This window comes from Mustela lutreola, chromosome 15, assembly GCF_030435805.1.
Source record: "Mustela lutreola isolate mMusLut2 chromosome 15, mMusLut2.pri, whole genome shotgun sequence".
In the NCBI taxonomy this organism is placed as follows: domain Eukaryota; kingdom Metazoa; phylum Chordata; class Mammalia; order Carnivora; family Mustelidae; genus Mustela; species Mustela lutreola.
Genome location: NC_081304.1, coordinates 37,787,571 through 37,801,305, shown reverse-complemented (window position 1 = coordinate 37,801,305; position 13,735 = coordinate 37,787,571). Strand labels below are relative to the sequence as shown.

Genomic DNA, 13,735 nt, shown 5'->3' with positions numbered 1-13,735 from the left:
TTTATTTGAGAGAGTAAGAGAAAGAGAGCACGAGCTGGGGGAGAGGGAGAAGCAGGCTCTCTGAGCAGGAAGCCCAGTTGGGACTCGATCCCAGGTACCTGAGATCATGACCTGAGCCAAAGGCAGAGGCTTAACCCACTGAGCCATTCAGGCGCCCCTCAATGTAGTCTTCTCATTATCCTTGAAGAACTTATGGAATCCTGGGAGAACTTCTCTCATAGGGGGTCTGAGGTGTGACACTTCTTCCCAGTTCTACCACATTGCCCACAAGTCTGTCACTTTCCCCACAGCGCAGCCAGTTTAGACTTTCTGCCTTAGTTCCTCAACCCTCTTGGCCATCAGAGCCAGAGAACCGAATATCTCTGCCTCCCCTCCATTTCACCCCACCTGGTGCTCCATAACCGCCCTGCTGCACTGAAGTCAGATGGGGTCTAATGTTTTGCGATGAATCCAGGATAAATCCAGACCAACCACCCCCTTCCTCCCACAGACCTTTGGCTTAGTTTGATGTCTGATCTCAATCTGAAAATTATGCTGACTTTCTGAAATGTTTTCTGCGCCTGCCAGGATGTGATATGCCTACTATCTATCCCAAGGAGTAGAAATGGAGATTTCGAATTTGCCTCATACCACAAAGAAAACCTTCATATCCTCCTCATATTCTCTCCTTGGAAAGAACACATGGACTTAACCTGGTCTTCGGGTTTTATTCTTTGCCACATATAAAGTGCAGATTGGCTCACATTCACCACTCCTTGACAGACTCAAGGATGCCATAGTGCTCACATGGTAATGCTGGCCTCACCGATGCTAAGATGTGCCACGTGACCTATTTGCTCCTGGAATTCCGAAGTGGAAGGACAGTCTGCAATGTGCAGGGATACAGATTGCATAAAAAACATTACCCAGTCTTTCACCTGCCCCATATTCATTAGTTTATGGTTGGAGACCATCAGAATGGACCTGTTCTGGAATAGCTCATAGTGGCTATGATAATCCACAGATCACAAGATTATTCCCCACAGGAGTTATTCAAATCCAGCCTGAGGACGAACCTAATAAAGCAGGATTCAGCAGTGAGAAGCAATGAGGAATGAGAAGGGGATTCAGAAAACAGGGGTTCCTAAAACTGCTTACCAGCTGAGTGACACATCCCCCCACCCCAAGAGAATTGCTTATTTAATGTCCTCTCCAGAAACTTGCCTATAGGGTAAAACAGTTCAACAGTTAGCATTAGATCCAGCCTCCAACACTCAAGGAAATTTTCAATTCAAAGTCTAACAAGGCCCCGGGATAATTTGTAAACTACCATACTCGGGAAACACTCAAAAGGTGTGCTAAAAATCCTGGAATTCAAAAAAAGGAACCTGTAATTTAAAATGCTGGTGAATTACAGGCTAAGATTTCTTTTTTTTTTTTTAAAGATTTTATTTATTTATTTGACAGAGAGAAATCACAAGTAGATGGAGAGGCAGGCAGAGAGAGAGAGAGGGAAGCAGGCTCCCTGCTGAGCAGAGAGCCCGATGCGGGACTCGATCCCAGGACCCCGAGATCATGACCTGAGCCGAAGGCAGTGGCTTAACCCACTGAGCCACCCAGGCGCCCCTAGGCTAAGATTTCTTATTGTTATTAAGAAATAAATAGCGAAGCACAGCTTGGATCCCTTATCTACCAAAAGTAACAGACCAGCAGGCACTCAGGGGTTTCACTTTATAAAGCACATGGATGCAACATGGTGTAGGTGAGGAAAACCTGTCATGCACCAGGAAGAATGGCCTGATCCATAGAAGAAAGATGTGTCCCTGTATAAAGGCAAGGGCAGTGAAGGACTAGTTGCCTTAGCTTCTTTTCAAACCAGAAAGAGAGACATCTTCCGTCAAGCTCAAATACTAGAAGTCTTGACTTTTTAACTACACCAAGTTTCAAAACACAGACACACAAAATTACAGTAAAGACAAGCACATCCTGTTTGCACTTGACTTCCTGTTCTGGGCCAGCTGATCTATTTACACTGCTACTGCCTAGCCACAAAACAGTAACCCTTCATATCTGCCAACAACCGGTTCACTGAGCACTATTTCACGGACAGTAAAATACATTATTCTACGAGTCGGGTAGAAAAGATTCACCTAAAGAGCACCAAAAACCAATATTGAGCCTCTAAGCCACTCTGTCTCTCCTATGCTTCCTACTGACGTCTGACCTACCTGATAAAAAAATAATACAAATAGGCTGAGATAAAAAAAAATTGAGCCCGAAACAAAATTTGGAATATGGGGGCTGAGAAAAAGAGCAAGGAAGACTGGAAATGTTTTTATTATTAAACGTGGGCCCCTTTTCAAAAGTAGAAGGAACAGATTTCTATCAGCCGGAAGCCCCACTGAGCAGACCCCCAGACAGGAACCACCGGGAGTGGTCACCACAGTTCATAAAGGGCCCTTCTGGTGAACACTGCCCCCAATCCAGCCAGCTACCAACCGGAGTCCACATGTCAGCAAAAGCTCTCCAGTTTTAGAGACCTGAAGCCCCCACTTGAAGGGAAATTTCCACTGTTTTCAAAGAGCTAGTAGTTCCCCCCACAAGCTACATTCAGTATTGGGAGTAAATGCTAGACAACAAATATCCCAGTTTTTATGGGCCCATCGGTTGGCCTCCTCAGGTCTGTATTCTCATCTGGAAAATAGGAAGGTAAGACGACGCAAATCTCTAATGTTCCTTCCAGCTGTCGAAAAAGTTCCAGGATTCAACACTAACAGTTAGAGGAAGCTTCTGCCGCTCCTGACGTTATTTCTTTGGTCCAGTAAGATACCTCTCATACCCCACAATTCACGGTGTGAATATATGCCTTGATCTAGACCTCTCATGTACCCAAGGACTCTTTTCCCTCTCCCTTGAAATGTGGATCAGAAAGTTTCTTACTGAAGGCAAAATAACAAACCTTAAGGTTTGTTCTCTTGACATATGGTCTTTTTATTAAGATCTTAATGTAATCACCACTCAGTTCTCATGCTGGTCATATGATTCCTGGACAGGATAAAGCCACAAAAGGATGGAGAAAATCTGACCAGCAGCTTGTGGCCCTCCCACACAGTGACTGCTAATAGCGAAAGAATGAGGCAAAATCTGGGTAAGAAAAGGGAGTGGTGAAGACAAGCTGGTTGAGTCAGTGTAAGGGAAAACCCAGAAGAGAGGAAGAAATGAGGAAAAAAGAAGGGCAAAGAAGGGGGCGGGGGAATCCAAACCAATGAGCAGAAACTAAAATTCTGCTTATTCATTCATCTATTTATTTATTATCTATCTATTTACATTATGTGCAGAGAACTGAATTGGACACCTCTAGTGACACAAAGGTCAACCAGATAGATCTGCTCATGAGGTTATGGTCTAGTAGGAGAGATAAAGGCATGTACACAAACTACTGAAATATACAGTAGAAAGGATACTGTGCCATAAAGGAGACATAAAAGAGAATTCTCTACTATGAGACCCAGAGGAAGAAGTGATTACTCCCAGTGAGGGATCAGACAAGGCGGCTTCATAGGAAGAATGACATTCCAAGCCAAAAACACAACAGGAACAAGGACACTCAAGCAGGAAATCAAGGACACATAGGTACAGTGAGTAACTGGATTTGAGATACAAGTGGGCATGAAGGGAGGGATGTTAATAACAATAGCTAGCAATCCACAGAGCCACGGCTAAATTGGTAACTGGGTTGGAGCCAGAGAAGTATTCCAAAGTCAGACTCAGAATTTGAGTTTAAATCCAGTAGAGAAGGAAGGAGGGAGGGAGGGTGACAAGTTAGGAGCTTAGAAGACTCTCAGAACCCATAAAATTAAGATAATAAAATAAACGCAAAACCAGTGTGTGCAGATATTGAAAGTCCCTCCAAAGAGATGATGCAATGTCTTCCAAACTAAAAGCAAGAAGACGGGAAGACAAAAGGGCTCAGGTGAAGGTATTAACATATTTAAACAAAAAACATGACCACATCTGGGCTCATGGCAGGCTCAGTAGAGCATGTGGCTCGTGATCTCAGAGTTGTGAATTGGGAGTCCCACATTGGGGGTAGAGATTACTTAAAAAGAAAATCCTGAGGCACTCGGGTGGCTCAGTGGGTTAAGCCTCTGCCTTCGGCTCAGGTCATGATCTCAGGGTCCTGGGATGGAGCCCCACATCGAGCTCTCTGCTCAACGGGGAGCCTGCTCCTCCCCCCCTCTCTCTGCCTGCCTCTCTGCCTACTTGTGATCTCAATCTCTCTGTCAAATAAATTTTTTTAAATCTTTTTAAAAAATCTTAACAGTGATGACATCAAAGTGTGATCTACAAAGTTTAAAAAATCTAAAAGTAGAGGAGGCTATTTTGACTCCATAATCACCCAAGACTGAGCAATACTGCAACTAAGTGACACGCCATCTTCTCTGCTGTGGGACAAGTTTCTTTCATGAAGTTTAAGTGGGAACTGCATACAGTAGCACTTAGGGGTGTGGGCTCCTAGAATCTGAGGGACTCAATTCCTTCCAATCTGAGTTCATCCTCTTACCAGCTTGGACAGAGCCTTGGTTTCCTCTTTTGTAAATTGAGTACCATGGGCCCACTGGGAGAATTAAATGTCCTACTGTATGCAAAAGCACTTAGTAGAATACTGAGCAGATAGAAGGCAAATCAATAACCTTAGCTTTTTTCTAACTTCCCCCACAAGTATTCTATCATATTATTCCATGCTCACCAAGCAAGCTCAGTATTATTAAATTTCATTTCTCAGATCTCTTTGATACAGAAAAGCAGTACCCTAGCAAAATCCAGAATCCTGTCAATAGGAAAGGGCTCCTTCATTCTGGAGTAACAAACTATCATTCCTTTCTGAGCACAGTCACCCAAGTCTGAATATAGTGCTGTCCCCAAAGACTGACTGATCATTTCCAGGTACAAAGCAAAACAAATTTTGTGGCCTGAGAACCAGGCCGAAGTCTTTTATTCATCTCTAGTTGATGACCCCACAGCAACTTTCCAAAGAGCAGCATTGCGTGGGGTTGAGGACATGGGGCCTAGAGTTAGACAGAACTTACAGTCTTCCTCTGTGACCTCAGTCAAGGTGCTTCACTTCCCTGATCTTGGCTTCTGCTTCCATAAAATGGAGAACCTAAATGAGGTAATTAATGCAAGCCCTTAACAACACAAAGTGCTCAAAAAGTAGGATCTGAGTCATGACTCTTTTCTACTATGTGTAAGCTCAAAATATTTTGTATCTCAAAATACAGTGACCAAAACCCTGAGGGGTCTTCCTGAGAAAACAGATGGCACCCACCAGGCTAGCCCTTCCTACTGCCACCCTCAATCTGCAACAAGCCAGTCTGTATAATGTGACTTTCCTGTACTTCTCCACCCTTCACCTCTCCATGCCCTTCAATCATGCACAACGGCAAAGCACTTGATCTGCCTCTCTGACCTTCTGGAGGTCAAAGATCCCATCTTATCAGCTTGGCATTCTTCCCTCCATATTCCAGTATACCTTACATCAAACAGAACTACGACATTTATTATAAAAATTAATTTCAAACACAGCTTCCTTGAACAACACAATCCATTGAACTCCACCAGCTCTACACTCTGAAGCAGGATTTATTGAACTCTTTTGATTTATTGAACTCTTATTCTACGTTTTTCTTCTCCTCTAACTCCCCAGCCTTTCCACACCTGAGCTACCAAGTATTACAGAAACGTTGGAAGACTATGGACTGGGTGCCCAGCAAATTCATACAACTGGGACCAAGCCACCACTGGGCTCCAAAGTCTTTTATTCATCTCTAGTTGATGACTCCACAGCAACTTTCCAAAGAGCAGCATTGCGCGGGGTTGAGGACATGGGGCCTAGAGTTAGACAGAACTTACAGTCTTCCTCTGTGACCTCAGTCAAGGTGCTTCACTTCCCTGATCTTGGCTTCTGCTTCCATAAAATGGAGAACCTAAATGAGGTAATTAATGCAAGCCCTTAACAACACAAAGTGCTCAAAAAGTAGGATCTGAGTCATGACTCTTTTCTACTATGTGTAAGCTCAGCCCCTCTCCCCTCCTAACTAGAAACCTCCTCACCTGCTTTACCAAAGCAGTTCGGCTGGGGTTCGACTACTTATTTTGAGGCAGTGGTGGTGCCGTGGGAATCATGGATCAGGAGTCCAGCTGGTGCCCTACATGAGATGTGGGACCATGAACCGTTCGTTTCACCTTTGCCTCCGGTTCCTCCACTGCAAATGAGTGTTTTAATATGTGAGAGTGAAATGGGAAAATATGAGAGCATCAAGCAGAGGAGGGGAGTAAAGGGGAAATAAGTGAGATAATAAGACCTTCAAGTAAAACAAACCTGGCTTCAAATTCCAGTTCTAGCACTTACCTAGCTGTGTGACCGTGGGCGAGTTTTTTGTGTGCAAAGTGGGGGCAACAGCACCACAGGGTTTTGAAAAGGTTTAAAAGAATGTACAGCTACTTGGCACGCTGGTTTCCCCTCCTCCTTTCTGCCTCATCTTTCCCTTTCATCTCAAACATTCCCCTTTATTCACTAAACCAGTAGAGCACCATTTCTGACCATCAGTTAAAAAAAAAAATTAGCACATCTCCAACATCTCTACATGTAACAGCAAATTAGGCAAGTGCTACTGTTCAAATGGTGCTACTGTACTATCTAAAACCCAGTACTAAAAAGAAATTTCAAAGAGAAAGATAAAAATAGAGGAAAAACTTAGTTCTAGTATTTCCTTCCCATACCCCTGAGTAAGGTCTTACATACCCTTCAAATCTGGAAATTCATTCTGGGAGTCACTGTAATATTAGGCACCCTGTTTAGACACAGAGAAAGCAGACTCGGGGCGGTCCCTGGCACGGGGACGGACACAAGGTCGGGGCTCAGCAGACGTCAGCCTCCGCACACCTGCTTCTCTGTGCAGGTCTGTGCAAGCGGGCTCTCAGCCTCCCCACTTCTCTTCGGTTCCCTGCTTCCCCCACAAAGCAATGGTACCCTCCTTCACCCACAGGTCACACACGTGTTAGCTCACTCCACTCCGCTTCACAAAAGCCCTCTCCAACATCCTCAGAGATCTGACAGCTAAATGCATGGCTTTTTCCCAAGTCCTCCACCTTCCTGACCTCCCTGCAGTCCCGGACACAGATGACCTACCCATGTTCTTCCTGCAGGCCCCCTTTTCCCCTTCCCTTTCCACTGAAAGTACAGAAGCTCGAATCCCTTTTGACTTCAAAGACCAACCTTTCTCCCTGTCTTTCCCTGGGTTCTTTTTGGTCCCTAAGTAACCCCTAGGGCTCTGTACTTACCACTCTTTCCTTCTCTAATGAATTCTACCTGGTTCTTTTAAAATCTAGGGGCACCTGGGTAGCTCAGTCGGTTAAGTGTCCGACTCTTGATTTCAGCTTGTCATGATTTCAAAGTCGCAGGATTAAGCTCCTCGGTGGGCTCTGCACTGGACATGGAGCCTGCTTGGGATTCTCCATCTCCCTCTTCTTTTTTTTTTTTTTTTAATTAATTATTTTCAGCATAACAGTATGCATTATTTTTTCACCACACCCAGTGCTCCATGTAATTCGTGCCCTCTATAACACCCACCACCTGGTACCCCAACCTCCCACTGCCCCCCTGCCACTTCAAACCCCTCAGATTGTCAATCTCCCTCTTCTTTTGCCCACCTTTCCTGCACATGCGCATGTGCTCCCTCTCAAAAAACTAAATCTATCCCACAAATACCCTATTCTCATCATATACAGTGCCATACCCTGCTCTGTGTGCTGTTATCTTTCTCAAGAACTAGAACACACACCTCCTGACTGGCCTCCTCTTCGCCGTTCTCTTTTCTCCATACAGTAGTCAGAATAATCTTGGACCGCTTGTTACTCTCCTGCTTTAAAACCTTCAGTGGCTTCCCATCATGCTTTTCTGGTAAAGCTTAAGACTCCCCATATAGTCCACAAAGGCCCCATGTGATGTGGGCCCCGACTTCCTCTCCTGCTTTACCTCATGCTGCCCCCAACCCCACCCCCATTCACCTCACTCTAATCCTTTGGCAGTCCTCCTTTCAGTTTCTCAAAAATAAAAAGACTACTCCTTGCCCCCAAGGTCTGCACACTTGTGGTTCCTTTCCTGTCTGGAACATTCTCCACAGCTCTTTTCACCAAGCTGGCTCCTTATCAGCCAGAACTCTGCTCCCCTGCCCTATAACACAGTTGTGTGGCACACAGTTGGAGCTCACTTATTGTTGAATGAATAGACTCCATAGCCTTTCGTCAGAGAACTCCCAATCGAAATACCCAGAATCAGTCTCACCCTTTAGTTTCAGCACCTCATTTCTAAATGCTTGCTAGATGGATATCTGTACCTTGAATTTAGCATAGCAAGTACACTCAAGACCAAACCCTTCATCTCTTCCCAAACCAGTTCCTCCCACCTTCTGAAATTACACAAGCAGTTTAATCCACACCTCCACTTCTAAACCATGAATTTCCTATTCATTTGCTCCACCTGTCCACAATTCTACCCCTCTTTAAAACTGAATTTAAGTCACTTCATTCATTCATGCATTCAATCAACCAGTTATTCATTCATCAAACACTTACTGAATGCCTTTTATGAGGCAGGTACTATGTTAGATACCAGAAAGCAAAGCAGACATATTTTTGTCTACTCTCTATCAAATAATCACACAAATGTTGTAAATTATATAAATTATAACCTACAAAATGCTACAAAGGAAAAAGTGCTAGAAACTAGAAGAAAAAATGTGAGGCATCAAAAAACATTCCTTTGGGGCGCCTGGGTGGCTCGGTGGGTTAAGCCGCTGCCTTCGGCTCAGGTCATGATCTCAGGGTCCTGGGATCGAGTCCCGCATCGGGCTCTCTGCTCAGCAGGGAGCCTGCTTCCTTCTCTCTCTCTCTGCCTGCCTCTCAATGTACTTGTAATTTCTCTCTGTCAAATAAATAAATAAAATCTTTAAAAAAAAAAAAAAAACATTCCTTTAATGATGTGCTGATTGAAGGAGACAGAATTTAACTAGGCAGACTAGAGGGTAGAACCTGCCAGGCAGAGGGTTCAGCCAGGTCCTGGAAGCAAAAGGAGATCAGCAGGCCTATCTTAAGGTACCTACCATTCTGCCTTATATATTATACCTATCAGAATCAGTCTTGTCCCCTTCCCCAACCTCTATCCTCATTTTACTGTCACCTGAGAAAAAGTACATACAGTGTCTCAGGTGCCACCACCACCCCCCCAGGAGACCTGGATTAATGAACATGTCTGGTACCTATGGAAACCATGCTTATAAAAATCTCCCAGACAACTCTAATATGCAGCCAAGTTTATAAATCAAATGCCTAAACTATCTACTCAATAAACATGTATCAATTAGTCTCTAATTAAATATCCCTAAGGTTAACATGATAAACTCTTTCCAAATTGGTCACAATAATCTCAACCATACTGTATGGCCTTTAGCAGTATGACACTGATATTTTACCCTTCCCGAAGTGTCCCCTCCCCTTCAACGTGGGCTACATTTGTGACTTTTTTAACCAAAAGAATGAAGGAAAGTGATAATGAAGGACTCTTTCATTATGGCTGCCCTGGAAGCCAACCGCCATGTAAAAGGAGCCCCATATTGATTAATGACTGATGAGAGACCAAGAGGGAGTCCAACCTCAAGGAGGAGAACCAAGATGTCTCGGCCAACAGCTAGCACAGAAATCCACATATTTTGAGTGAAGCCATGTTAAAGCTCCCAGTCCAATGAAATCACCTGGGCAAGGTGGTATGTCCTTCTTCCCTGGATTACAATTCACAGAATCATGAGCCATAAAATGGCTGTCATTTGAAGCTACTAAATGTATTAGGATGATTTGCTACACACTGGTAGATAACTGAAATAGTCAGAAATCCAACTCACTTTCAGCAATCATACAACTGTTTCCCAGCTTTGATGACCAAGAAACTCTTCTTCATATTCATTACAATTACTCCCCCTTCAATTTAAGCCCATGTCCTCTTAAATCTTTGAAGTACGGGAAGAACAATTAGTCAAAATCCCCCCAGCAAAAACTATTCTTATACTTGAAGATGGTAATCGAGCCATTCCTTAGCTTTTCCTTCTGTAGGCTAAAATCATTCCTTTTAAAAAAAAAAAAAACTTATAATGATAGGACTTATTTTTAAACTTTTTAATCATTTTTATCCTCTCAAGTATTGGGATGGTGGGAGTGGGGAGGGAACAACAGAAACTAGATGCCACATGCCAGTACTTAACAGAGATTATTTCCTAGCCCTTATGGTTCATCTTTCCATAATCCAATTCCACAAAAGTTTATTACCCTACAAATGTAACCATTTGCTGAAATTACCATGAAACCTTTTGGGTTCTTAACACTCCACTTACTCTATCTTGTGCTGACTCCCTTCACTTATCAACCTAGTCTGACACTCCATTATTGAAATAGGTTTTCAATAAATTCTAGGTATTTGAAGCACAATAGAAAAGCTTGAGGTTGGAAGGCACCCCATTAATTTCAATCAAGGTCTCTAAGCACATTCAAGGCCTTTCTGTAGGTCAGAAGGCTCTGAGTACCTCCTTCTACTTCGATGGTAAAGTGGCCTTATAAAAGGCAAGATCTTTAGCACTTGCCTACTGAGCAAAGGCACCTTTTCTGTAGAAGCCAATAGGGTGTATTTAACTACAAAGAGACAAACCAGTTGCTTAACGCAATGTAAAAACATGCTCTCTCTCTGAAGTCTTACCTGCATGTATACTTCAATGTCAAAAGTAGCTTTATAATCACCAGTAAAATAGGGATAATAAAGCCTACCCAACACAGAATATTGTAGGTGTCAAATAAAATGATACAAGGGAAATAATTTTGTAAAGTATTATAAAAATGTTAGGTGATAATGTGGAACTAAGTTTAAGTTTCAGCAAGCCCAATAAATCTTCAAATTAACTTCGAATGGTTACCTGATGATTTCAGGTGACCTATATGGAATAGCACCACGGGCTCAAGTTCTTCAAACAGGAACTAAAAACATGCCACCTAACAAGACAGCTTACGAATTTTATAATACTGCCAAGACTAATAAAGATATTTGGACTAATGATTTGATACTGGGGACCCATTTTAGCCACTGTCTGATAGTGTTGGGCTCTAGGCCAGGGAGCAGGTGTGTAGAAGGAACAATCTACTAAAAAAAATAGACAGTGCTATGGAAGTCCAAATAAGGAGGAACAACTCTAACTCTACTTGACGAAGGTAGGGAAGGTTTCGCATATGAACTAATAAGTCTCCTGGGGGATGAGTACTTTGCGAGTCAGGAGGATGAGACAACTTCGCCTAGAACAACATGCTATAACCAGAGACTGGGAAGATGGGAGAAATTCGGTGAGGATGGAGAGGAGAGAAATGACTAGGAAAAGGAGAGAAGTAAGCCAGGTAACATTAACAGGTGGGACAGGGTCACATTGTGAAGGGCTTTACCTGTCAAGCTAAGTAGAAAACAGGAATCCAATGGCACTCTGAAAACCTGAGAATGAGAACATTTGATTTAGGCCTTTAGGAAGATATGGCGATAACAATGTGGAGGGGACAAGAGCAGAGAAAGACCTAAGGTGGGGTGGTAAAGCCCGGTCAAGACTGGATGGAGGGGGCACCTGGCTGGCTCAGTCAGCAGAGCATGCAACTCTTGTTCTTGTCCAGTAGTTCAAGCCCCACACTGCAGGGTAGAGGTTATGTAAAAATAAATAAATAAATAAATAGTTTTTAAAAAGAAGATTTGATAAGGCTCTCAACCAGAAGTTACAAACTCAAATTCCTGGAGGCAAAGTGGGTAAACTGTGACATCTTTAGTCTTTAACATCTGGGAGAATGGTTACCTGTAATCTTTGAGAGTGCAGGCCCCATCTCTAAGTATTCACACACAAAATTCGAAGACATTGGGCTGGTTAAACAAAATGTCTAATAAATTAAGGCAATACAGTGGGAATGAAGGAAAGCCACACATCGATCAAACGGTACCCCAATAACATCATCAAAAGCTCTTAGCAGGGGTGCCTGGGTGGCTCAGTGGGTTAAGCCGCTGCCTTCGGCTCAGGTCATGATCTCAGGGTCCTGGGATAGAGTCCCACATCGGGCTCTCTGCTCGGCAGGGAGCCTGCTTCCTCCTCTCTCTCTCTCTGCCTGCCTCTCTGCCAAATAAATAAATAAAATCTTAAAAAAAAAAAAAAAAAAAAAAAAAAGCTCTTAGCAGAGGGGTGCCTGGGTGGCTCAGTCGTTAAGTATCTGCCTTTGGCCCAGGTCATGATCCCAGGTCCAGGGATCGAGTCCCGCATCAGGCTCCTTGCTCCAAGGGAAGACTATTCTCCCTCTCCCACTCCCCCTGTGTCTCTGTCAAAAAAATAAGTAAAATCTTAAAAAAAAAAAAAAAAAAAAAAAAAGCACTTAGCAACCATGGACTTAGCATATTTAGGTGATGTGAGGCATAAACAATGAACAGGAAGACCTGATGGACATCATTAACAGAGTTGAAACCTACAGCAACAGAAGCAGCTGACTGGTCCTCAGTGGGAAGATAACGTATGCCATTTTAGATCCCTTTTGAACACTCTGGTAGGTTTTTCAAATTGGGTAAAGTTTATCACGTTGGAAATAAAGATCTGAAGCTTGGGAGAGACAGCTGGGCTACTAAACATACGGAGGATAGCTGAATTTACGGGCCTATTTGAGATCCTTGGAGTAAGGGGTATGGAAGTGGAAAGATGCCCAAGGTGAAGTCTTGGAGCCTCTCAACGTTTATGGGATAGCCAAAAGAGAATGCAAAGAAATAATAGAAGGATACTCTGGAAACTCAGGAGAGACAAGGTAACCTCAAAGCCAGATGAAGAGGGTCACTGGGGGAAAGAAGAATGGCCCCACAGTGCCACATGCCAGGCCAAGATTAAGTAAATTGGAGGCTGAAACCACAACATTGGGTTTGGTAATCTGGAGTTTACTTACAATCTTTAGGAAAACATGAGTAAGGTAATGTGGGCAGAAGCCAAAATAACAAAGGATTGATAAGAAAATCAGAGTTGAGGAAGTATACAATATAGGTTCCTCCTCATTCTACCCTTACTGAGAACCAACCATGTCCCAAGGAACATGAATATCATTCTAACAAAACAGACACTGATTCTTGACGTACGCTATGATCAGAGTAAAGAGTGCTGTCCTGTGTACTTATCCAATCTTGGTGAGTAAGAAGAGACTCCATGGAAGAAATGACTATGGCTCTGAAGCCAGCCAGGTGAAGTTGGGGCAGGGTGTTTTAGAGATAGCTGGCTGGTGTAAAGGCCTGGGGTAAAAGAACACATGGGCCATCTGAGGGGAACTGTAAGGAGCAGAAGCAAACTCTGAGAGGGGCAACTGCCTAGCAGTGAGGCTTAAGTGTTAAAAAGTTTCGAAGTGAAGAGCAGGAGGGAGATAGAGCAATAGTCTGAACAGAATTAGGGATGAGGGGAGGTTCTTCATAGTACCTCAGAGAAAAATATGGAAACTCGCTGGGAAGAGTGTTTCCCTACAATTCAATATTCCAGTGATTAGATAGATAATAAAATACATTCGCTTCTCTCTCTTTCTTTAATAATTGTTTAGTTTGACTAAACTATTTCTCACAGGACACAAAAAAGGACAGAAAATACAAGAGGAAAAGATGGATAAAAGC

General features: G+C 43.3%; 1 protein-coding gene across 6 annotated transcripts in view; it reads right to left on the bottom strand.

The window, feature by feature from the left end:
• The window catches only part of RFFL (ring finger and FYVE like domain containing E3 ubiquitin protein ligase), a 66,516-nt gene that overhangs the window by 33,010 nt on the left and 19,771 nt on the right, over nucleotides 1–13,735 (bottom strand). The window contains exon 1 of one of the 6 annotated variants that reach the window (XM_059150112.1): nucleotides 7,824–7,928. The exons of 4 other annotated variants lie outside the window; for them this stretch is intronic. In XM_059150112.1, coding sequence (XP_059006095.1) covers nucleotides 7,824–7,863 — 40 coding nt within the window. In that variant the 5' untranslated portion in view covers nucleotides 7,864–7,928. Of the gene's footprint in view, nucleotides 1–7,823; nucleotides 7,929–13,735 lie in introns of those variants that run through there. One more of the 6 variants, XM_059150107.1, reaches the window with a different exon arrangement.